This window comes from Sinohyriopsis cumingii, chromosome 1, assembly GCF_028554795.1.
Source record: "Sinohyriopsis cumingii isolate HCF-2022 chromosome 1, ASM2855479v2, whole genome shotgun sequence".
Classification (NCBI taxonomy): domain Eukaryota; kingdom Metazoa; phylum Mollusca; class Bivalvia; order Unionida; family Unionidae; genus Sinohyriopsis; species Sinohyriopsis cumingii.
Genome location: NC_142961.1, coordinates 185,677,448 through 185,705,284, shown reverse-complemented (window position 1 = coordinate 185,705,284; position 27,837 = coordinate 185,677,448). Strand labels below are relative to the sequence as shown.

General features: G+C 36.6%; 1 protein-coding gene across 6 annotated transcripts in view; it reads right to left on the bottom strand.

Annotated features, from left to right (window-relative positions):
- The window catches only part of LOC149808529 (uncharacterized), a 140,852-nt gene extending 113,695 nt beyond the window's left edge, over nucleotides 1-27,157 (bottom strand). For 2 of the 6 annotated variants that reach the window (XM_089978587.1, XM_089978605.1), the window contains exon 1: nucleotides 19,705-19,993. In XM_089978587.1, coding sequence (XP_089834713.1) covers nucleotides 19,705-19,718 — 14 coding nt within the window. In that variant the 5' untranslated portion in view covers nucleotides 19,719-19,993. Of the gene's footprint in view, nucleotides 1-19,148; nucleotides 19,518-19,704; nucleotides 19,994-26,880 lie in introns of those variants that run through there. The other 4 variants (XM_089978613.1, XM_089978628.1, XM_089978577.1 and 1 more) reach the window with 4 other exon arrangements.
- Between the last annotated feature and the right edge of the window lie 680 nt (nucleotides 27,158-27,837).

The window sequence follows — 27,837 nt, the reverse complement described above, 5'->3', positions numbered from 1 at the left end:
GGAATACTGATAATACTGAAATGTCACAAGAAATGCAGAAGATTATATTGCTAAAATCTCAAATAAATATTTAGACAAATAATATATATAAATGGAGCAAAAAGAATTTGCGAAACATCATATCATTAAGAATGATGAAGCATCCCATGATAGTCTAATCAGGCACTGTCGACTAAAAAAAAATGTCGAGACTGTCACTAATACTGGGTATCTTATATTAAATATCGGGTGAAATCAAATATATATTTTTGTCGTAAATTCGTGTACGAATGTTTTCAGTGGATTATCGAACACAGTATTGTTATCGGTCATATTAACGGAGAAAAATTCGATAACTCATTGCATAACTTACGAGTAATGGCACAGAGCAAGAATTTTAAATTTGGTAAGACTAGCTGTAACGATAAGAGAGCCAAAGCAGTTATATCTATAAATGTAGAGACAGGCGAAAAAAAATTAAATCTACATATGCAGCTGGCAAATAGTTTGATATTTGTGGGTATTCAATTTACCTTGTCGTAAATGATATACTCAAATCAGCTTATCCGAAGAAATATAAACAAAAGCTAATGAGTATGTATTATTGAAGGGAGATAACTCTATCATGCAAAGCTCTCTCCGGTAAAGTAATCAAGTGTTACAATGCTAGAGTGTTGGATTCTGATACTGGGGGTTCGGAGAACAAATATCGTGACTGACATACTGTCGACGGTGGCAACATTTCGCAAGTTTTCATTAAAAAGTGGTAGTCCAGCTCACGCTCGAACTTCAACAGAAAATAACACCCACCCCTCCATGTCACCATGTGGTTGTTGGTTTTTTGCACTCTCCCGGGGTTGATTATGGGTGTGTGTGTACAAAAATATGTTGAATGTAGAGAAGGTCCCGTGTATGCATTGTGCTTTCCATTAAGTTAATTAAGTTAATGTTGTGCCTTCCTTTGATCGTATAGTGCTGTAAATATGCTACTATAATATACTGTAAATAGCTTATTATTTTAAACAAATATATATATTTAATGAATTACGAAAAAAAAACTATCTTTATTTACCATTCCTTGTGAAATATATCTCCCGCTACCGTACGTCTCATTGTTAAGTTTGAGACTTATTAATGGTGTAAGTGTTTTTGTCATGACTCAACAATATGTGGAACATATTCATTGATAATGATGTTGAGTGTTCATTTTAATCCGTCGATATCAAATCCTGGTATTACAAACGCTGGTAATTCTGCTTCAATTAATGTATAATAGAGAAATATTTCTTTATAAGATTACTTTAAATTGTATTGTGGTTTTCTAATATCTGCATTAGTTATTGCTTCAACACTTTTTTGATTATTATAAACAAGGTCGGATACCATTTGATTTAACGGTTGTATTGTTTGAATGATTTTCTTTTATAGATCATCATTAGGTTACTCCAGAATATATTTTTGAACACAGTTAGTATTCATGCAGACATAGTTTTATGTTCATCTTTAATTTTATTAGATAATGAATTTGTTTCACTCACAACTGATAAAGTTGGTTTATGAACGATGATAACTATTTTTATTCTTTTCCTATTATTGATTTTTAATTCTGTGCTGGAATTCATCATTTATTTGTTCGATTTAATAATTACCTGTAGGAATTCTGACAAATTGCCAATCAGGAGTTCCATCATCTTTTATTTGTATTTGCAAATACAAGCGAATTACTTGCTGGTAATCCACCAAATGATTTTGATCTGATATTTGCTCAGCTGTAATTGTGCTACCGCTATTTCTTTCGCTGGTATTGCAGATGGAAAGTTAACATTAAATTCAGGATTAGTTGAGCTTGCTGATATAATCTTTTTCTTTTACGGTCTTTTGTTAACGACAATATGTTCTAGTAATTCGTTCGCAGTTGACATTAGTATTAGTTTTATCATTTAAATCAGACGTGGATTCTATCATAGTCATTGCGTCTTTTAAGATTTTAATCGTCTCCGTGAACTCAAAATCTGATGTTTTCATCACTAAGGCTCGAAGATAATAACGAGGATAATTAGGAGTATGCTAGTTTCATTGTACTTCATTGTATTATTTAATGATGTAATTTTACATTTGTGCATGTACACTTTTTTGCGATGATATCAAGAAGGCCAGCAAAGGTTGTTGCAGATGAAACACAGATTGTTTCAACTGCTGGTGAAATCACTAGCAATGGTGTTATTGTTGATAATAATACGCCGGTTCCAGCAATAAAAGCAAACCCGAATATACAATTATGTCAACAACAACGTCTTTCTACTTTTACTTTATATTCGTCAAACAATTTATTTGAGTTTTGTTTGCCATTCACGTGCTTGATTATATCTGTAATGTCGTGCTGCACGTTGCACGTTGATTGGAACGCTCATTATGTTTTTATTAGGTGGGAATCTGGCAAGTTATTAAATACACCAATAATAAATCAAGCCGAGGTTTTTCTTCTGGTCCCACAGTAAATGTTTCCTCATAGTTTATATCCAAATTCACTCATTGACATCCAGGACATCCATCTGACTGAATCAGAAGTGGATAACTGAAAATATAAATGTTTTAACACCAGGTACTGAGAACCTGTATATACCGGTAACCTCAGCACGATGTTTGATAAATTTATTAAGTGGTAACCAGACGCTACTTTATAAACAACACTGTCGGTAAATTTTTAAATTTCGGAGAGCTTAATACCAACAAATGCTGGGTTTTCAAAGAACTCATCATTAATTCCATTCATTTTTTTAGGATCAGTCAACAATATGCTCACATGAGTATTATATTCAGATCTAAAATATTGTCAATTCGTTATTAACTGAAACTAACGAGTTTGTCATTGGAAGTATGTATCTTTACGTTACAGCGTCATTGTCTAATTCTGGTTCTCCAAGATCAGTAATTTTATTATTATAAATATTTAGAGAACCATTCATTGTATAACCGGAGTTTTTTACTCGACCACGACTATTATCTAATATCGTTGACATAATACCACCGGGATTAATGTTTCCATTACTATCAAACACAGCTATGTTAATACCAGTTACTGCATTAAATCTAACGATAATATCTTTCCATAAAAGAATGCTTGCTTTTAATTTTCCTTGGCTATCTTGAAGTATAACCACTTCTTTTGGATCTACATTTGGAAGATTTAATAATTCAGATATGCCATCACTAATTTGTTTACCTATATTTTCGTCAGCTATTCCGTCACTTTTTATGTTTTTTGTTTTTGTTTAGATGAAGATCTGTTTAAAACGACGCGTATACTTGTATAATGGTGCATGACTTTATGAGGTGGTAATGTAGATGATGATACAGCGTCGAGTACAGAAATTACTTCACGGCCACATATTGGCGCATCGGTTATTGTTTCTGTTGGTAATGTTGAATACTAAACTGGAGTTTTTATTGTGTTTACGCAATTTAAAAATTCTTTTGGTGGTGTTGTGATGTGATGTGATTTGGATTTTTAACGTTGCTTTAACAATTTTTCAGTCATATCGCTACGATGTCTGCAATGTGGCAGTTTATAGTGATGTCTAGCACTGGGGCATCATGCCGCAGACATGTAGCATGATGTCCCACCCAGTCACATTATCCTGACACCGGGCCGACGAGTCCTAACACTAACCTCTTAATGCTGAGCGCCAAGCGAGGCAGCTGTTAGAACCGTTTTTGTAAGTCTTTGGTATGACTCGGAGCCGTGGAGCCAATCCATACGAATCAAAATAAATAATTCAACGTGGATCAATTGCGTATGCTACCCAACGAGTTCCAGGACCAGAACTATTATCGAGATTAATAATACCAGTTTCAATATTGTTTGGCTTTTTGGCAAGTGATCACTCATAAACACACCTCTGAAAGTTTTTATAATTAATTTTTTAGCAGAATCAAGTAAATCGAAATATGATATTTGAAAGACTGACGAAGTGTTCCTAGAAGTATCAGACCTATTCCGTATCGATAATAAGTTTCTGGTAATCTTAGACACCTTCCCCTTCTTTAAATCCTTGTCCTGTTGCTTTCTTAAATGCCATTCCAGCAGCAGCTCTAAAATCACCAAGTGCAGCTGCTTTTGCAACAGCTGTGGCTGTAGCAGCTATTGACGCTGGTATAACTGCAAGAAGTGGAAATAAACCGCCTGTTTTAACTGAGCCATTAACTGCATCAGCAGAAATATTGAGTCCAGCGCCTGTTTTGGATTGTTTGGTGCTATTGAAATGCCTGAGTTGACGCTCTGACAATGATAGTTTATTTTGACCACCTGTAATCTGATCTTTTTAGTGATATTTTTATTCCACAGTTTTTTGCCGAATTTCATTAAAGTTTTTTAATCTGACCAGGAGTCAAACTGACACTAACATGATGATATGTCATTATAAAATACGTTTTCTACTGGAGCATCAATACATCTCATCCGTCCATCAACACATTCAAGTACCATTGTTTTGTCTGAGAGAATAACGTTGATTTCTCTGTACCAACCAGCAGGCAGTCGAACTACACAGGCTCGAAAATCTAAATAAACGCCCCATAAATCTCACCAACCGATGATAAACACGCGCAACATGATTTTGATCACAATTTAACAAAACATATTCAGAAGGTTCTTGATGTGCTGTTTATTATAAAGAAACTCCGGGTGTGTTATAAACCATTGGATTTCGTTCCTGTGAATCTATTCTAGCATTTTCCTGAAAAGCAATAAATATATATCGTGGTGCAGAAACACCTTGCTATGTTGCTATTTTCCATGTAAACAAACCAACCGACGTACTTTGAACGCCATCTATAGTCATTGTCACCCATAATAACAATGATTTACTATCTGAATTCATAAAAGCAAGTAGTTGTTTTTCTTCAGCAAGCGATGGAGACATTACCGGCATCTACAGTGACAGTTTTGTTAGTATTACTTTACCAGCAGGAACTGAGTTGGGTCGCCAGACTGCATGATTGGCAATGGCTTTTCTTACAAGTACCACATAGTGATTAGTTCTAAATAAAACTTTAATAATATTACTTCAAAATCCAAATATATGTGATACTGGAATCAAACACGACAAATTGTCTTCTCCATTTAACATCGGTCTACGTGCGGCACATCCTCAACTGAAATTGTCATTCATCGATGCAACTTCAGTTCCGGCTGCATTTAGTCTCACGCTGCTACTCTCGGGTGATCAGTGTTATCCTTTTGCAAACTGACCAGCTGACCTCGACTAATCAAAGCCGTATCTTGCCAGACCCAGTATGGTCGTAGCAATATCAGCATTTACGAGAAAGGATACAATATTTTTTTTCGTCAATTATGTATATAGCTCTGTTTAAAAATACCATGACACCATTATTAACAAAACCAAGTCGATCTAAAGGTCTGTACGCTGTACCGTCTGCTTTCAAAGGTCTACCTTCTACTTCGGTAAACAAATATCTGCCCGTATCTTAACTTGTAATTCGATTCGACAACGCTGTTTTACGAAAAATACTGATAATCCATATCACACGCTGGTTCATTTGTCTCGTTTCTGACGTAACAGCTAAAAAACGTATTTTTTTAGCTCTGATATTATTGCAAATTTTATTGAAGTTTCTTCGCAAATGGATCCAGTTCTGTTATCGAATATTACACCACGTTGCCGAGAGAGAATTGTGTAAGGTTTTTGTGACGATTGTTTCAATATCCTTTAAATATATTCAGAATTACATAGAATGACAAACTCTCATATGTAAACTAACGTTGTTTATTTTAGTGACGTCATTCCCATAACGTCAATTTTGAAAAATATCTCTCAATTTGCTTGATTTGTTTACTGTGTAAAACCGGCTTGTTGTATAATTTTAAAAGTTCTACTGAGTGCGGCCACCACCATCACCAATTAAAATAGAATAAAGGAACAGGAAAACCAGAGCAAAAAAATAATACCAAGAAGAGGAAACGATTAGCAAACTGCCAAGACGTGATCAAAAGAATTGCACAGAACAAGGAACTCTCAAACAAAGGAACGACAGGAACACGTAACAGAAAACAAAGGAACAAAGGAGACACTTCTAGCGTAGGAGCAGACTGGGTTAGGACAAAAACAAAAGATAAGTCATCATTCAATGCTATACGCAATTTAAGTAGAAGAATGCAAACTAGGTCCAAACAAATGGCTCTATTCAATCCAAACACGCAAACACACAAGCCACCAAACAACCCTATCAGTAATCAGTAAAAAATATTAGATGTATCACAACTCCAAACAGCGCCAATAAAGCATTTAAAACCAGCAAGATTAACGCATGTCGTACCAGCCACAGCAAACTCGAATTCAACCAACATCACACTGGGACCCCTAATTCTGGTCACAAACACAGACCAAACAAGCCACAAACCAGCAGACATAACTAACACCCCACCCCAACAACAGAAACTACTAGAAATACAAAACTACACTCCTGGGAACAATATAAATACAATGCCAATACTATCACCAATCCTCTTCACGGAAGCGGAAAAACCAAACACAAATGAAGAGATAGACATCACTATTCCAATCTAACAAATGAATTGGACAGTAATCTACATACCTTAAACTCCCCAAAATTAAACCACATAACCATAACCAGCACCCCAAAATTCACCAAAAATGAAATAACCAATTTTAGAAACATGCAAACAAACCAACAACTGGAAATCAAGCAAACAACGATAAATCAAAACATTAGGAAAGAAACTATACACTCAAGCCAAATTACTGGACCATCTGGGATAATAATAGCAAGGGAACCACCAACCTATGGGAACAAATCCAATGAATCAGACACTACAAAACTACCCCCCCCCCAGCAGCACCACTAATATGGCAACCCAAAGACCCGAAACAACCCAAAACACCCAAAACACATACCTAGGTAATGGAAAGGGCCCGCTAAAACTCCAAAACAACCAAAAAAACCCCAAAAGTAAGGTTAACTCAAAACAGGAAATAAAACAACAATATAACCCCCAAAACCAAATTTACAAGTATCATTCCATCGAACACACCATGTACATAAGCAGCAGGTGCAACATAATTACTAGTCTTAGTACCAATAGTATTATGACAGCACTGGCCAAAATTCACACTGGACAATTCAAACTGATAAGACCAAGGCAAAACTACCTGACTGTCCAATGCAGCACAATTCAACAGGTGGAAAAATACATCAAAATTGAAACTATAGGTCCAATAAAGATCAAAGTAGAGAGACACCATAGCACTCAGAGGAAAACACGAGTCACTTCCAACTCCAAACACAGTGAAACCACAACTAATCTGGCTGAACCCACTAAAACCACTATCTTTAAAAAAGTAATAGCACTAAACAGATACAACAAGGATATTAACAATGAACTCCTACTTCATAAGCTCACAGCAAATGGAACACAGACCACCAAAGTATATCGTCTTAAAAATCACAAGGGACATGGAACAAACAAAGCAGTTTTAAACGCTACCAAGCCAATACCCTCAATACTAAAACTAAGACAGTCAGGAGTGTACCATAAACTGGAAAACTACATAAATAAGCCAAGATTTTGTACCAAATGACTGCACTGGGGACAATATGCCCTCAGATGTAGATTCAAACCAAGATGTAAGTACTGCAGAGGTCAACACAAAGGAGAATGCCACACAACTAAACAAATATGTGCTAACTGTAAAGAAAACCATTATCCTACATCGGCAGAATGCAGATTTCCAATAAAAGAGAAACAAATAGTGGACTTAATGAACGACAAACACCTCACTACCATTCTGCCAAAAGCATTATCTGTATAAACAACCCCAACACATCAAAATCTACCTCTGAAACAATCAATGAGCACCAAAACTGTCCACGCAGAATAAGAACGGAAAACATTGCACCTAAAAACAAAAGAATCAAAAACTACAACCCACATTGTAACAAGCCATGATCACCCCCTGATAACATTCCATATACAAACAAAATTGTCACCCCAAACATCCCCAAACCTAACACACACCCCAACATAGAATTAATACAGGAATTAATGAATCTAACAACAGGAACCCTAATGCAAGATATCAGTAGCATAATGAGAACCCTCAAAACCATTTTCACCATATTAGCTGATTGAACCACAAGCCTAACAGATAAATACAACGTCAAAAATGAATAGTACAAAAAATAATAAAATCACCATCTGGCAATGGAACTGCAGATGAATCTTTAAAAACCTATCAGAACTGCAGAACAAACTGAATAATACGGCCGTAAAACCAAACGTAATCTGCCTACAGGAAACCCTCATAACACAAGAACACAAACGCCTGCCCAAACTACAAGGCTATACCCAGGGAATCTTTAAAAACAGACCCATGGGGCAGAAAGGGGGTGGACTAGCAATTTTTTTAATAGATACGCTAATCTACTATGAAATAATAGAAGTACCCTCTAACCTAAACATCAATAATAGCATTGAAATAATGTCAGTAATGATAAATATAGGAACCACAAACATTCAAATAATAAATGTATACGACCCGGGGGTACCTTCTGCCCTACCAACCTAATCTCACTGAAGGCAATCACTAATAACAACAACAACAATCTAATGATATGTGGCGACTTCAACGCACACAGTGAATTATGGGGAGGTAAAAAGAAAGATCAAAGAGGGAAAATGTTGAAAAATGGATAATTGAGAACAATCTGGTCATCTTAAATGACGGGTCGAACACTATATTAAATCCTAAGGATGGCACTCTCTCAGCCGTAGACCTAACCATCACTACCCCAAAAATGGCTCAAATCACAAATTGGTGGGTGGATCAGGAAGATACGTTAGGAAGTGACTATATTCCCATCACAATCAATATTCAAACAAAAACTCAACACATTCCAAACGAAACCCCACCTAAATGGAGGTACCAACAGGCAGACTGGGACCAATTCCAATTATTACTAGCTAGAGTAAATCCAGATAACTTAGAAAGCCCAAGTATTGACATCTATTATGATAACATAACAGATACAATTATTGAAGCAACTAACCGATGCATACCAAAGACAACTAATATCCAAAATAAAAATCTTGTACCATGGTGGACTAAACAGTGCACCACAGCACATAAAGATAAAAAAGGGCCTTAAATAAATATAAACGCAACAAAAATTCTATCTACTTCCAGCAATATAAAGATAAAGTAAAAACACTAAAACAAACTATAAAAACTGCTAAAATTAATCTATGGCAAACCTTTTGCTCTTAACTGAGTCTAAATTCAAACTCAAAACAAATATGAGACAAGATAAAAGCCATAAAAGGGACAGCAGCTACCTCAGCCCCAAAAATTAAAAATGTCATAACAAATAAAGATAAGGCAGACCTCATAGCGAGGCATTTTTCGAACATGAGTAGCAACAATAATCACACCAGAAACTTTCAAGAACACAAAAAACTAATGGAGGGAACCCAACCTCAAATGTTTCAAGACCAAGGAACAAAAGAATCTCACCTAAATAGCGACATCACAGTATATGAATGGAAGATAGCCCCACGATATAAAAACGAAACATCCCCTGGTAAGGATCAGTTAGGTTACATTATCTATAAACTCTTTAATAGGATATGGGATAAACGCCAACTACACACCAAATGGAAACAGGCCATAATTCCTTATAGTAATACCAATCCCCAAGTTAGGTAAAGATCCCAAAAAACATAAATTCGTACCGACCCATCTTCCTTACAAACAATATTTGCAACATAATAGAGACAACACTCGCAAATAGGTTAGAACACCGCTTAGAAACCAATAACCTACTCTCCATAAATCAATGTGGCTTTCGGAACAAACGGTCCACCAATGACCAAATTCTCAGATTGGAAACAGACATCAAACTCGCTTTTAACGCACATAGGAAAACCGATCGCAACCTTATAGCGGTTTTTTTAGACCTAGAAAAAGCGTTCGACCTAGTATGGACCCATGGACTAATGACCAAATTAAACCAATTTGGAATAACTGGACGCTTGTTCAACTGGATTGGCGATTTCATCACAGGCCGGAAAATTACCACAAGAATAGGCAACACCCATTCGGAAGAATTTTCACTTGAAAATGGAACACAGCAAGGCAGTATAATAGGTCCATTACTATTTAACCTAATGGTTAACGACCTTGACCTTAATGCAGCCTCCGCAAAAATAAACTTGTCACAATTTGCTGATAATAGTGGCATATGGAGGAATGGAAATCCTGCATATATCACAGTAGGTAAAGAAATCCAGCATAGCCTAGACAACATAGGGAGATGGGCGGACAAATGCGGTTTCAAAATATCTCATGAAAAAACAGTGGCAATCATATTCACCCCCAAACGGAATAACAACCTAGTCTATCCAAACTTCTATATACAAAATCAATTAATAAAATTCGTAACAGTAGTACAATTCCTAGGAATGTTCTCTGACAACCACCTCACATGGAAACAGCACATTGAACAACTCACCCAGAATTGTAACAAAGATCTCAATTTACTCAGGAACATCACAGGGACTGACTGGGGATCCAACCAGGAAACCCTCCTTACGATATATAGAGCCCTAATTAGATCAAAACTGGATTACGGTTGCCAAGCATATAACTCGGCTAAGCAACCTGTACTACAAAATCTTGACACTATCCTGAAGCTGACAAGTTGTTCTCATCAACGATCCTTTTTCTAAAAATGACCATTGGAATACTTGTCCCAACATTTTATTCTTAGTTATGAGAAAATAAATAGCGTATGCTACTTTTCTATAAGGTAAACACACTATATAACTCATAATATATTTCAAAACAATTATTTTACTCCATGGAATTACCATACAGTGTTGTGGCCCATTCTTCGCAACGTTAATAAGTTAAAACGTGAAGCAGATCGGCTAAATTAAATTTTCTTTTGTGTACTTCGGCTTTGAGCTTACTATAAGGATAACATCAGCTGTGTTTTCAGATTTGTGTCGAAATACACTGCAGCTGAGTCCGCTATATCTTAGCTAATTTCTCCACATGATGATTGGTCTCATAACGTACTGGATAGAAAACCATAAATCCTTTTTGATACTTCATTTGTAATCTATGTTCCTATTAGTTATTACAGCTTTTATGTTATAAACTGGCAATGCCCATGTACGTTATACAATAAAATGTTACGCAATATAGACGCCGCACAGTTTATGTTTCCTTTTATTTCCAGTCCCTGCTGGTATCTCCATAAATTTGCGCAGGGTGTACAACACAAAATTGATATTTTGTAAGGATACAAATGTAAGGACGAAATGTTGTTGTTCTTCTTCTTCTTGTAGAGTTTAACACCATTTTTCATCACAAGATAGGCTATAATTGGCGGCCAGTATAAATGGTGGCGGAGGAACCCGGGAAAACCGCAGTAAGAACCAACAACCCACGAGTAGCTACTGGCAAGCTTTCCCACATACCCACAGTGGCCGAACCCAAGTCTCTAACTAACCCAGACAGAGGTGAAATAGTAATGATCCGTATCGGTTAGAGTTTTAGACTACTCGGCCACTCGTGGCCCCAAGGACGAATTGAATAAGATTGTCTAAAACATCTTTCATATGAATGCCAGATCTCGTAAAACACATTTAGACAAAGAGTCACGAAATGTAACAATATTTACGTTACTAAAATAACGGGGGCAGAAAGCACTCTTTGGTCTGTATGGTCCTTTGAAGAGATGAAAAATAAATTTGTCTATTTGGAGTCCACACTCAACCAGATACCTTCAAGTCATGTGGCCATGAGTGCGCAGCAAAGTAGCATGTGTGGATACACTAGGATCGATAACTGCAAAGCTTGCATCCAGGCAGCTCATTGCGTAGAGTCATTTTTCACTGGGCTGAAGAAACGGTATAACTTGATAGAATACGTCATCGTTTGGAGAAGAGACAGGCAGGATTTCTGATTCATGAAGGCAATGAGAAGTGCAAACTGATGGACTGACCACAGGCCTACAGTCCCAAACAAGTTCAATAACCAGATTCAGGCTAGAAAACAACCGCAAGGCAAAAAATGGCCCAAAATACTAAATGCCCCATAACTTTAGCAGATGAACTGTGCAACCAACTGGAAACAAATGATGCGAACTGCAAGACTGTCGACAAAAACTGGGCATCATTCAGATGCTTTGTGTACAATCAGCATTCAAATCATTAATCTCATCAAGGGAACCGTGCTGCTAAACAGACTGTACTGATGATAGACGAACTTTTGTAATGGAAAATCACAATAATGATTCCAACTTTCTACATACGAGGACTACGGTTGCCATTAAAGTAGAAAGTTAAACTTTGGTGCATCTCTTATTGCTATTATTTTCATTTCTTGGTAGGTTTATCTAACAATGAGAAGTGTAGTTTATATCATATGCTTTTCTTCCGTTTCGGGAGCAATTTATATTTATTGAGGTGAAAAGATTTAGGTAGGTAATTATTTTAATTGCAGTATTATACGGTTAATTTATTTTTCACAAAACTGACATTAAACTTTATTTTTCTCCCCAAACATGGATCATTTATTTGGATGGATATTATTTAAACAAGATTACTTATAAAGGCATCTATGTCGCTAAAATTATTGATTTTTGTAAATAATAATGATAGAAAGTACTGCTTTATATTACGTTGAGACAGGTGTTGCAATGGAACACATCAATGTTATACAGGTGTACAAAGGTCAAAGTTACGTGCGTATTTGAGTCATGCAAAGTTGATAGGAAACGACACGATCAATGTTCATATATATTCAGTTGGCCTACATGTATGAGTTTATTTAATTTCAAACATTCTTATTAATTTTTTTTAACAGATTACAATTCAATACGTTCATAAACAAGTAATAATATTATTCTATCTTGGTGTATTTTAAATATATATCAGTTTGTAACTTTAAGAGAAATATTGTTATCAATATATATATATGGCTTTATCGCGATTGTATATTGTCATCCCCAACACGAACTAGTGCATGATGTTCAGCCAGCAATACAGCAGAGATCTGAACAGTTCTTGACTGGATCGGTTGGTAATAATCGTGTCATGTTAATGGTGAACCTACACACACACACACACACACACACACACACACATATATATATATATATATATATATATATATATATATATATATATATATATATATATATATATATACGTTTAAATGCATCATAATCATTTGTTGAATCAGTTGACCTTAATGGTCCAGATTCTTTATATATTGTTGCAACGTCACGATGATTAACGCGTTTTATATAGTTGTCTTGTTACACGATCATCTGGAGGTACATGAGTTCAACCCGATAAACCTTATTTTATAGCTGGGATATCAAACCAACTGCTTGATTACCTTTTGGCACACGAAGTTAAATTTGCCACAATACTTGTCTGACTAACCGGTATCGAGAAACTCTATGTGTCACATTTGCAGCGCTTACTAGATTTTTTCAGCAGCGGCTTCACCTGTCCAATAAATACGTGTATTGGAATATAAATTAGATAAAATCCTATCAGAAACATGTTTTGTTTTGTTGGTTGGTTTGTTTGTTTATTATATCAATATATTTTACATTCAATGGCCACCTAAAACAGTCTTGCCGCCTTGGATGATCCTTCTAGCGATATGTTATCCTAGTGTAGGACAGGTTGCATTCATTTCATGAATTAGTTCTATATCAGCGCTGACGTTCATGAATATCATTCGCTGTTTTAAAACAAAGCCATATCGGTAACATGTGGCTTCAAAGCGTATATTAAGTGGTTGACCTGGCTTTGTGTAGTCGTTAGAATGAAGTCATATATCAAGCCGTATACTAGGCCCGCTATGGTTGAAACCAGGAATATGAACCACCTGAGTACCGACCAAAATTGTAATCACCTGTTCAACCATTTAATGAAGAGGCACGACTAATTATCTTTAAGGATTCCCGAGGATTTTCCGCAAGTATACATGACTCAACACAATTAAAAGATTATATCTCAGCGATGGAGACCAGAGACTAGCATGCATGGGTATTCAGGAAGTGGACAGGATTTTATTTTTAAAAATATCCACTAGTATTCCTATGCGAATTGATTTCTATACATTTGCTGATCTATATGGAAACACAAGTAAAGAAATTGCTCTACCGAAATAGGATCGTTTACATTAAGCATACCCCAACAAAACTGGAAAAAAGGATATGGGGCGTCGCTGACCCAACAAAAACAAACGAACAACAAGAAAATAAAAAGAAAAGTGGAAAAGAACTTGACAGTCGTGGACGCAAGCCTAATTCAACGAAACAATTTGATAACAACCGGACAGTTCAAGTGCGTATATGAAGATGAATTTGTGGATCGCTTTCAAACACTTATTAGGGCAGTTCATACGGGTAGCAACGAACCAGAATGTATTAATTAGGCCGCATTGATTTGCCAGCATTTGCTCACTAAAGGCAACACGGACCGAAAAAACATATTTTGCATTAATTCATGAATTTGTTGAAGACACTGAAAATGTAAAGTACGAATCCAATGATCAGTTCTGATCAAATACGCTGTGTTTTATACAAGATCAATGCAGAGAGTCAATGTGTTGTTGAAAATACAACCCAAAGAGTTAGCTCGATCATCACAATCTCATCAATGAAACTGGAAATTAATGTGACCTAATGCACAACTCTTACCTCTGATGAATAGCGCACACTTTCATCTGCACTGGCGTCATTGTAGGTTTCTTAATGAGTGGTCTAAAGCGCCCACTGTTACGTATCAATGATTATTAACATGTCACCTCCATCTGCGTGGGTCTGAGCATCAGGTTCGTCCAGTGTGGGTATTTGAGAAAGCTTGCCTGTAGCTTCTAGTGGGTTGGTGGTTCTTTCCGGGGTTTTCCCGGGTTCTTTTTCCATTATTTATACTGACCTCTATGTATTGTCTATCTTGTGATAAAATACTGGCGTTAAACCCTACAACAACAATAACAACAAATACGTTTCTTACAGTTGGTATACTATCCGATCACAAACGCCTGGTTGTCTTGATGCAAATAACTCATCTGCGTTGTGTGAGACAGTGGCGCCACCTGTATTAATTTTTTAACTCTTTTGCAGGCGCGTATGACATGGAAACGATCCATGAAGAAATTCAGTGAAGAATCTCTTTGTTGGCCGACAAAGACCGTACAATTTCCATACGTGCCCATGAAACCACATTCAAGTTCTGCAATTTCGATCGAATGAGAGCCATATGCGGTTGATGCTAATGTGTCATCAATAACATCAGTTTCAGGTTGCCCTAACAACATTACAGATGACAAGGTTGCCCTAACGACATTACAGATGACAAACGATTTGTCCGCATGGATTACCATATGATGCTTTTCCTCAACTATTCAACTTAATCGAACCTATGATGTCATTAGCGACACATATGGAAGAGGCGCGACTGTTCTGGGTTAAATATTATTAAGGTTTTAATCAACAGTGGCATCGCGTGATTTTATATCATTTGTCCTGTGTCGCCTGCTTATATTTCAGGTCATAATATTCGGTTTAGATATATTCATTTTACTATAGTTGATAAGGACTAGAACATTATAATGCTTCGTGTTAAAGCATTTAAGACAATGATACAACAGTGATCGACCGGATATTTAAATCTTGTGACATTCGTGCATGGACGTGCCATACCATTATGTAATGTTAGTGCGAGAAAACCCGTTTACGTAACATTATAAAACCGGTTTGGGTGATGTTGATCATGCGTTGTTGCAGAGGAACCAAATGTGCTAACATCAGTATCATCAACAGCTGCAGCAATTGCTAGGCAAGTCGTAATGATATTCGTTTATAGTACTTAAAACCTCAGTGCTGCTTGATTAAAAAAATTCGGATTACGGACGTTTCAATCGTTTTGAGATCGATTATAACGATTAGGGACGCGTACAGTACCAAACAGATTATGCGACTAGAAACACTGCAAGCCACGTTTGGTAAAATTATTAATAAATCACTCAGTGACTATCCAATTCAGTAACTGCAAATGAAACCGCCAATAACGTAAAGACTATTCCGCTATTGCAAATTTGGTAATAGTAAGTGGCGTTTAAAAAATATATTTGACAAAAGCAGTAATGCATATATAGTTTCACCTTGGCCCAATTCAAAGATAGATCAGATTCCGCGTTTGAGTGCGCCCGTAGAAGTTACGATTCATTACACAAATAATCCGATTGCACGATATAACTCCTTACATGCGCATAATGGCTATGTATGTTAACATTACTGTTTGAAACAAAGAAAGATTTGATCTTAACTTTTAATTTGTTTAGTATATTTTACTAAAGGATTTAACTAAAAAAATGCTGTGAAAGAGTTGAAATGCTATTAGTTGCAATCATCTATAGATAAAAGCTTCGATTTGGGCGTAGTTTGGAGGTCGATACAACCTAGTCAATGACGTGCGTGTGAAGTGGTCTATTTCTGTGACAGGAGATCTCCGCCCATAATATGCACGACACATGAGAAAGTAGGTCCATTACGGAGTCAGCCCACAAACAAATTTGGTCTTATGTTTGATCTTGTATGGCTTCGGAACACTTGTTTTTAATGAACAATAACTAGCAAAGAATGCCCACAGACGACACATTTTTTTTAAAAAATGGGAAATGGACTATTCTAGAAACAGTTACGTCTTTATGCTCTTACAAAACGTAACAGAAAAAAGTGAAGACAACAAGCTATGTAAAATTTAAAAAATACATTATTTTCCTAAAAGAAAAAAAGGTAAAAATAAGAACAAGAACTTACGGTTTTACGAATCAAATCCAAAATTAATACAGGAATAAAAATAAAAATATAAGTCCTAGTAATAAAAGGTCCTAAATGAAACTAAGTTCGAATCCCGATGAAATCCAAAATGGAAGATGATGACGTCTGTTGTAACCTGCAAAGTGCTGCAGTGTCAGCAGTCTCTTGTTGAATCACAGAAAATAGTATTCCAGTTTTTGAGTTATGTACAAATTTCGATAAATGTCCTTTTCCAATAATTGATTTAGAGCAATTGTATTTCCCGGGAAAAGAAAGTAACTTGATGAATATAAAATAATTAGCCGAAACTGGACACAACATAAAACACCGGGGCGTCTCCAGTTTTAAGGCACGAATGATAATTCCTTCTCAAGACATCAGAAATAAGTCTGACTACAACGCAAAACAGATTCCCTGACGGAGGTCAAGAGTTCATCCTTCTAGGTAAAACAAAATTCGCAACAATAAACACTTTTTATTTGTCACACCCTCCAAGTATGGCCTTGACTCTACCTTATGAATCTTACTTTAAGAGAGAAGAACAAAAATTAAAACGTTGTTTACTTCAACTGTCACTGGTTTCTGAGTCAAGGTCAGGAACAAGGTCAGCATTAGACACAATGTATCTATAAGGTTCTTTACGTCCAAAATAAAGAGAATCAGAACTGAACTCTATTCCAGTAAATAAAGTTACATTACAATAGCATGTAACTGAGAGAAAAAAAACAATTAAAACTAACAAACAATCAATTAAATAAAATCAAATATACATAACAAATACCCCAAAGGACAGTGAGCAGTCTGCTTGCTTTTATTGAGAGCTTCCATTTAGTTTGAAACGCGAATATGGTGACAGAGTTAAGGACCCTTGCGACGTGCAGCTAAAAAGTTATAAACTGATGAATGAAGCAATTAAGTTTTGTGAATTTTTATATCCTTGATGCTTTTCGTTTTTAATCGGTAAGGAGAGGTGTAAAAAAAATGCGAATACTATAAATTGGGACATGAACAGAGAACGTCGAATATTTACTTATGATATAAATCTATATAAATAAGAAATTGAATTGTGATATTAATGAGGGAAGGAATAAGGCCCGCCCCGGGTGACAGCCAAAAGGGTAGAGGTGCATCGGTAGAGTTGAAATACCAACTTGCTTATGACAGCGCTGTACTGTTTACAAATCTACTTGCAAACACAGTATATTTTTCTGTGTGTTTACATTTTTAAGTTAAGTGTTGGGGTGCCAAAGGAAGGATCCGCCCCGAGTGCCAAATACTTTAGGTAGGCACATGTGTATAGTATATGAGGTACCTAATCTGGGATTGTGTATTCCCCAGTATTTCTACTACAAAAATATATTACCGTTGATGGAAGCGTACAGAGACTTTTAAAAAAAATTAAACGAACGTTGAAAACAGAACATTACGTCCACATTACTATTATATTAATCATAACTGCAATGCCAGTAGCTGGTACAGGAAAGTAATATTTCCATTGGGCAGAATGTTACCACGTGATCAAAACGAATTGCGTTCATTTCTGTATGAACTGTAAGGAGAACTACTTTTCCACTTCTATAAATAGAGTCACGTGTACAGCATAAGATAAACACCGCCAGTTAAGGCAGACATGAAGTAAGCATTAAAGAAAAATTTCATTCTAACAAACAAACAAAAAATAATTGAAATTTTTTGGCTTCCATTGTTTGAAGGACATGTATTATGATGACCTTATTGCGATCAAGCTGGACATCCCAAGTGCTATAAATAGCTACGTAACAGAAAAACCACAAACATGTATTACTACGCTCAATTAAGCTTTCTGTTTTTTAACAATGCAAACAAAATAACATAACAAATAATTACAATTTCAATTATAAGAGTTTAACGTTGTTTTTTCTGAGTTCATCGTGGTATAAATTGTCAGTTGCCGACTCACACAGCTTACATAACGCCCTTCGTTAAACTCTTACGTGAACTGATAGGCCCAGAATGTATTGAGTCGAGTTCCGTTACGGACCGATTTGGGTAGGATGAGTTCGTCGTGAGCCGACAATAATAATGGGCCGACTCTGGTAAAGGGGGAGTAGTCCTAGAATCTTTTGTTTTTGCTTATGCAGTCCACAAAACTCTGACAATGCGGTCCGTTTTGCCAACATGTGAATTTCTTTGATCGAGATGACACGTGGTATTTTATGCTTTGAAAGATAACATGTTTTATTTCCTGATAACAGAGGCACAATTAAAGGATGTTTTCCGTAGTAATTTAAAATACTTACTTTGAATGAAGACTTTTTTTTACAGTTTATTTTGTGGGTGGACGTGTCAAGCAATCCCTGGTTCTGAAGATGTTCTTACTGCTGCTCATGATGCGATGCTGAATTTCCAACTAAAGATAAAGTAGACTTGAAGACAAACGTATGGTCCATCTCTGTATCATAACAAATGTATCAGTTCAGATTGTTAATCACCACGTTCAAGTTTTGGATGATGACTCATATTACATCAACCCTTGACCGTTCCGGTGGCCTAGTAGTTAGAGCGTCCGCCTCTGATGACAGAGGTCACGGGTTCGAACCCCGGCCGAGTCATAGCAAAGACTTATAAAACTAGCAATAACAGCTGCCTCGCTTGAGTGTCAGCATTAAGGGGTTAGTGTTAGGACTGGTCGGCCTGGTGTCAGGATAATGTGACTGGGTGGGACATGATGCTACATATCTGCGGCATGATGCCGAAGTGACAGACATCACTATAAACTTCCACACTGTTAAAGTTAAGTTAAAATTACAAATCAGACACACACAAACACATACACACACACACATCAAACATTACCTGGGCATCTTCATGATGATGAATGCATTTTAAAATTCCAAGTCTGAAGCGAACTGTAAAACATTCCTTCTTCATAAACATTTACAGTTTCGATTTAAATTCTTAAGAAGTTCTAATCGACCCAAAGGAGCATCCCTGAATAACAATGTATAAACCTGTCGCAACAAAATACAATCCCACCATACATATCACAATTTACATGGGTCACATAGTTTCCGTGAGTCACTGTCTACGCAAGCCAGCTAACAAGGAAATTATATACCGCCATTTTATCTCAACAGAAGAAAAGGGCGTACAGATACGAACATGCAGTGATGTCACATCCGAATATCTACCAGGTGTTATTACTCGTTCGCCCGTATCAATCAAACATATTTAATGGGGCAATATAAAACAATATAACTAATAACTACACACATTAACCTAGTACTAATATTGGTACCCGTGTTCGTACCTCGTGGACGGGGGGTATTAACATGAGCAATATGTGTCAATGGAGTAAGCCGGGTGTGCTTCACACCCGTTGTTTGAATACGTATACTTTAATCCTGTGCGCTATGAATGAATTCAAAAACGACGCCAGAGACGTTTTAAAATCTGAAATTTTGACTTCAATTATCTATGCATATCCAAATGTTTGACAAAACCTTTTGGGTCAGAACAGAATGTTTTTACAAGGACTAGAATCCCTTAAAGTTTTCTGGGATTTAATATTGTTTTCATAATATGAACTAGTACACATTTAACACCGCCTTTACTCATCCCATATGTCTCATAACATAACTACCAACTTTCCTTGGCATGATTTTCTTGCATGGTAGTAAATAATGTAAGTTAGCATGCAGAAGCTCATATCTCAACATTTTAATATAATGTATGTATTAAAGCAATAAGGCAACAAAGCCTCGCACAAAGTAAATGTAAACCTAATTATAAAATTAGCTTCTCCTGAAAATGTACAAAGAAATCTCTCATGCTTATTACATATATGACTCAAACTTAAAAACATAGGAGGAGTGGCAGGGAGTCAACATACGAAACTATCCAGTGCGATCTAAGATAGCGGGACTAGGATATGAATTCATATCGCGTTTTGGTCAGGCGGTTGGATTTACAGGATGTAAGGGATAGCGATTCAGAACTTTATTGTACTAGGGTGATGGGAACATTCATACCGTGTTAAGGTCAACACTTGCGATTCAAGCGATGCAAAGTGTGTAGAATCAGATTTACATGGTGATAAAAATACGGAGTCAGATTAATACAGTGCTAGAATCGGATTTATAATATGCAAGAGCTCGGAACCCATATCAATGAAGTGCTCCTTTAGGGAGTCAGATCAGTGCACTGCTATACTCGTTTAGAGAGTCTGATCAATGCATTGCTATACTCCTTTGGGGAGCCAGATCAATGCAGAGATTCTTTACGGAGTCATATCAATGCGCTGCTATACTCGTTTAGAGCGATCAATGCACTGATATACTCCTTTAGGGAGTCAGATCGATGCAGTGCTTTACTCGTTTAGCGAGTAAGATCAATGCACTACTGAACTCGTTTAGGGAATCAAATCAATGCACTGCTATACTCCTTTTTGGAGTCGGATCAATGCAGTACTATACACGTTTGGAAAATCAGATCAATACAATGCTATACTCATTTAGGGAGTCAGATCAATGCACTGCTTTGCTCGTTTAAGGAGTAAGATAAAAGAACTGCTACTCTCGATTAAGGAGTCAGATCAATGCACTGCTATACTCGGTTAGGGAGTCAGATCAATGTACTGATATGCTCCTTTAGGGAGTCAGATCAATGCACTTACATGATACTTTAGGGAGTCGGATCAATGCAACGCTATTCTCATTTAGGGAGTCTGATCAATGCACTGCTATACTCGTTTAGGGAGTCAGATCAATGCACTGCTATACCCGTTTAGGGAATTAGAACAATGCACTGCTATACTCGTTTAGGGAGTCAGATCAATGCACTTTTATGATACTTTAGGGAGTCGGATCAATGCAGCGCTATTCTCATTTAGGAAGTCTGATCTGATATTTCGGGAGACAGATCAATCAGTGCTACACACATTTAGTTATCTTTATAGGCATTAGGTTGCTATGATCAAGAACTTAGTTTTATAAGATAAAGTGTCCATGGAACCAGGTCTAAGCTATCATGGAGCTAACGATACAGATTTCCAAGGTACTAGAGGAAAGATTTAGAGTGCTAAATTAATGCGTGTGTGTGTGTGTGTGTGTGTGTGTGTGTGTGTGATTTTGATTTTTAATGTAGCATTAACAGTGTTTCAGTCATATCGTTACGATGTCTGCAGTGTGACAGTTTATAGTGATGTCTAGCACTGTGGCATCATGCCACAGACATGTAGCATCATGTCCCAACCAGTCACATTATCCTGACACCAGGCCGCCCAGTCCTAACACACACCTCCTAATGCTGAGCGCCAAAGCGAGGCAGCTCTTAGTACCATTTCTACATTCATGGTATTCTAGGGTGAAGGATTAAGAGTTGTGTAATAAAATTAACTAGATGCTACACCCACGAAGTCAGAATCGAATGAATATGACTCACCGCTGTTTTCAAGTGTCTGAATTTGACTCCTGACACCTAGCAGCCTACGAGTCTAACATAATAATATCTTGGTAGAGTTTCATAAATTATACCTTATGGTGAAAAGGTACAAATCAGAAACCTGCACATCATTGCTGTGGTATTGTCCCTGCAGTCAAGAACGTGATTCGGGTCACGTTGGCTTGTGATGTTATTACCTTAATGAAGGTTTTATCAAGACACGTTTCTTCTATGTGGAAAGTGATAGTTATATTTGATACTTTAACGAATAACAACCAACTCACTATGAAGGATGAAAACGAGATCTCCAGCATAATGGTGCAATACAAGCCCATTGGAAGTTATGAATGAAGTCTCAGCCATCCAGACACAACACAGAAAACAACACGAATAGTGAAGCAAATTTCAGTTTACACTTCATCATCCAATAGTGATGGTAAATATCATAACGCATGGAAATATCAAATTATGTTAAAGGTCTCATTTTTATTTCGCATCTGATGCGTCTGTGATGGAAAATTTTGTCTTTTGCATCCCACATGCCATTTTACGTTCCACCTGCTATATCAGTCAGCCTGAATCCTCGATACGCTCTATGTACATGACATTTTACGTTCCACTTGCTACATCAGTCAGCTTGAATCCTCGATACGCTATATGTACATGACATTTTACGTTCCACCTGCTATATCAGTCAGCCTGAATCCTCCATACGCTGTATGTACATGACATTTTACGTTCCACCTGCTATATCAGTCAGCGTGCATCCTCGATACTCTGTATGTACATGCCATTTTACGTTCCACCTGCTATATCAGTCAGCCTGAATCGTCGATACGCTGTATGTACATGACAGTTTACGTTCCACCTGCTATATCAGTCAGCCTGAATCCTCGATACTCTGTATGTACATGACAGTTTACGTTACACCTGCTGTATCAGTCAGTCTGAATCCTCGATACGCTGTATGTACATGACATTTTACGTTCCACCTGCTATATCAGTAAGCCTGAATCCTCGATACGCTGTATGTACCTGACATTTTACGTTCCACCTGCTATATCAGTCAGCTTGAATCCTAGATACGCTGTATGTACATGCCATTTTACGTTCCACCTGCTATATCAGTCAGCCTGAATCCTCGATACTCTGCATGTACATGACATTTTAAGTTCCACCTGCTATATCAGTCAGCCTGAATCCTCCATACGCTGTATGTACATGACAGTTTACGTTCCACTTGCTACATCAGTCAGCCTGAATCCTCGATACGCTGTATGTACATGACATTTTAAGTTCCACCTGCTATATCAGTCAGCCTGAATCCTCGATACTCTGTATGTACATGACATTTTACGTTCCACCTGCTATATCAGTCAGCCTGAATCCTCTATACGCTGTATGTACATGACATTTTACGTTCCACCTGCTATATCAGTAAGCCTGAATCCTCGGTACGCTGTATGTACATGACAGTTTATGTTCCACCTGCTATATCAGTCAGCCTGATTATCAGCCATCCTTTGGTCCAGTCTGTTCTTATGTTACAATGCATTTGACCCCCATTTACACTTAGTCTGACAACCTTTCCACTAAGCAGTCATATTATTGCATCCCTTAAATGACTAATTTTGGAAGGTTGCATTTGTATTCCAATTGTTTGGTGTGTATATTTTAACGACATCATTATAGATATAGTTTTACTCTATATTTCATAATGAGGTATGGAAGGCTATCAGTGGCAGACAAATAATTGTGCCACAGAGTCGATATCACTTATATCGCCCCATGGGTGATAACCGTTTTGGACCTATCTATTTTCAATTTAGGAATTATATCTGCCCCCACGTTATTTAAAGTTATATTTCCATATTTAGGATAATTCGGATTTCTTTTTATCCCCTTTTCTCTCCCCCCCCCCAGTATAAACAGATCATCGATTCCATTACTGATCTTATCTTACGTCAGTGTTGTATATTTATATGATCAACTAGGTACCATACAAATGACAATAAAAGTACATCAAACAGCAAAATTAGGTTTAAAATCTTAACTTGCTGAAAATAAAATTATTTAAAAATAGCCTTCCATATGAATGTTTCAAATTTTCAGAAATTGAACTTACATGACTTGTTTCTATTTGTAATTAAGTGTCACCCATACAGTGCCTGTTACACTGTACGGCAAAACCTTTAATGTAGAACTAAAAGTAGAGGTTTTAATTTTAGTCACACTTACATTCATATGTGAAAGCGATGGAAAAATCGAAATAGATAATGTTGATTGCCAAACGAAATTACATGACAGTCGAAATTCGGGTCAAGCGTCTTTTATCGCGCTAGACTATAAGCTTTCTAAGATCACACAACTCACGTTTGAATGCACGATGAAAATAATAATACAAATCTTTATAGGTAAACTTACATTCAACAATCTTTCGTTTAACGATGTTACGCTCTGACGTAAGTTGGATACAACCGGTCTGTGTTGATTCTACATCACTCGCATTCCAACAGTATTTAATGTATCGATCTGCGCATGAAATGTAGCAGAGAATTTAAGGATTTCTTTATCTTTTATGAAAACATTAATTAATCTGACAAAATACATAATGTGAAGCACACAGTTTTGGAGGAACATTGTAAAGAGTTACAATCCTAAATAATGTAAAATCACATTGTTTTTATTGTAATAGAAATAGAAAAAAGAAGAACTAATTTCGTTCATTCTGACTCAATTGCACCTTTTTCTTGCTTCTCGTATAACAAAGTCCCAAATTATTGTCGATATTTTTGGTAGTTTAACAAACAATACATTTAAAAGCTGATTTTCTTTACAAATGAAAATGAAAAAAAGCAATTATCATTTTAATTAATGGAGCAATTTACTCAAATAACATCGTTCTTCAGCACAGAATGTGGATGGATGTTCCGTATGATGTCACGTGGCTTGATTCATTTAGGTTAAATGATCTATGTAACAATGTTGATACCTAAGGTATGTAACTTTCATTTCTGGATGTTGCTGGATATCCATATGCAAGAGTTACTACTCAATGAAGAAATTCTTTGTTTACTTTTATGTTTACTTTTATGTATTTGTGACCGGCTATTTGTATTATTCTATTTGGAACAGGAGACAGTCTTATTTTGACCAATCGTAATTTCATAAAATGATATTTTAATGAGTTGTAAAATAAAAAATATTAAACTGTACACGGTGTATATAAAATGTACAAACGTAGGTATGTTTTATATCCAATAGGGACAACACTGATGCCCAGATGATGGTTGGTAAATCTATGTTAAGTATCTTCAATAACTGCCACCGTATCCAGCTGAATGTTAAATACGGGTTGCCATTAACATAAAACTGTCACGTTGACCTAATTTCTTTCCCATTACTGATTTTAAATTATATGTACTGACAAGATTTTATATAAGTCAACGTGCTGAATGTATGTGCCAAATGCGATTGTAGATAGTGAGACACACTACTGAATGCAGTTTCAAGATTTGTATTCTTGATTTTACGGACTTTCATACCGGCCTGGACTGCTGAATATCTGGGTAACGGCAGTTTGAAACTAGCCAAGGACCAATCCATTATTCTTGCCAGCAGAAACAGGCAGAGACCATAAAAAGAGATAGGTATTACGCTACATGTTCAACTCGCTTTGTCCTCGAAAATAAGTCAGTATTGACTGAATATGAATTTTTATTATCCGACTATGTTCGTGAATTTTAACACCCTCGGTCTGACTCAGAGACATAAGGGCACCAAAATCTCCAGATTAGACAATAACAAAACCAAGTGCACATTCATTCGAGAAAATGAGGCTCTGAAATTCAATTTATTGAAATAAATACGTTAAAACAAAAGAAAACGTGTTAGAAATGCAGTCATGCCAAATAGAAATGAAGGTGGTGCGTGTGTGTGATTTGGATTTTTAACGTAGCTTTTCAGTCATGTCACTACGATGTCTACAGTGTAACAGTTTATAGTGATGTCTAGCACTGAGGCATCATGCCGCAGACATGTATCATGATGTCCCACCCAGTCACATTATCCTGACTACAGGTCAACCAGTCCTAACACTAACCTCTTAATGCTGAGCGCCAAGCGAGGCAGCTGTTAATACCATTTTTGTAAGTCTTTGGTATGACTCGACTGGGGATCGATCCCACGACCTCCCGCATCCGAGGCAGATGTTCTAACCACTATGCCACCGTGGCGGTAAATGAAAGTGGTGATGAGAATAAAGATATTGACAGCAAAAATGTGAAGACTGAAGGTTTTAATATTTTCATACAGTAAATCCACAATCTAAATCTGTGTTCACATTATTTCGCTCTCACTTTAGCAAGTACTCGCCAAAAGCATTATAAACTGTATTTAACCTGGCATAATTAATGACTATTTTGTTATCATACCTATCGGTCCGATTGATGTAATAATGTTTACCTCGTTAGCATGCGAGATTAAGGGTCAAAACATCAAATATACTGAACTGACTTAACCTTTCTACCCATTGTCATATCTCCACTGACAGCATTTGTTTGACTTATAACTAAAATATTCCACGCTAACCTGATTCTCTTCCTGTTGATTCAGTGCAGCCAGACCGTCAACCTGTGGATGACTTGTTCGCCATTTTGGCTCCGATATTATTCCACTGTAAGTTTTGTTTTCACATTAAATATGTGTCAAATCATACAAAATCCATGTTCCTAGATATTCCGTCTCTTTCCGATGGAAAACTAAAACCTTCCTAATTTCACTTGTACTGAGTATAATAGAACTAAATTCATCAATGGCTGCTACTTTTAATTACGATCAAGGTAAGCAACTAGGATCACACTACCGCAAGTTGTTCACCAAATGTGTGACCAGCCAGCCAGAGCGATTGCGAAAAGTTAATTAAACTGCCTTTAAAATAAACGGAAGGAATCTAGTTTACTGCAAGAGATAAGTTCTATCAGGTGCACTTTCTAACCAAAACAAATTGTTTTTCGTATGAATCTGTTCTTCTTATAGTACCTGCGATGTATATATAAAAGCTTTATTTTATTATGCGTCAACATTGACGCCACAACGTGGAAATAATAAGTCAAAATATATTATTTGTAGAAGCACTACGATGTAACTAGGCGAATCCAATACAGACGGAAATCAAAACATGGAGTTTTAATGCACATAAGCTTTAATAATCTGGATTGCTCGGAGTTTCGAAAATTGCACAGCCTAATTGATATTTCCTGAAATTATCTTTAAAGCCTTTTCTTCGTTTTTCTTATAACTGAGTACCAACATATTAATGACCACATTGTGCAAGGTAATTAGAGTAGAGTTTCTTGCCTGGAGACACACCACGGCTGTGACCCGGCCGGTCTGTGTAATATTTCAATTCACACCCTTCGGATCGTGAATCGGGTAAACTGACCATTGACCCATCAGGTTTCCTTGTGTAAAAACATATATAATCAACACGTACAGTGTGTTACATTATGTGTAACCAAAGAATAAATGGAGGATCTAATCTGGGTA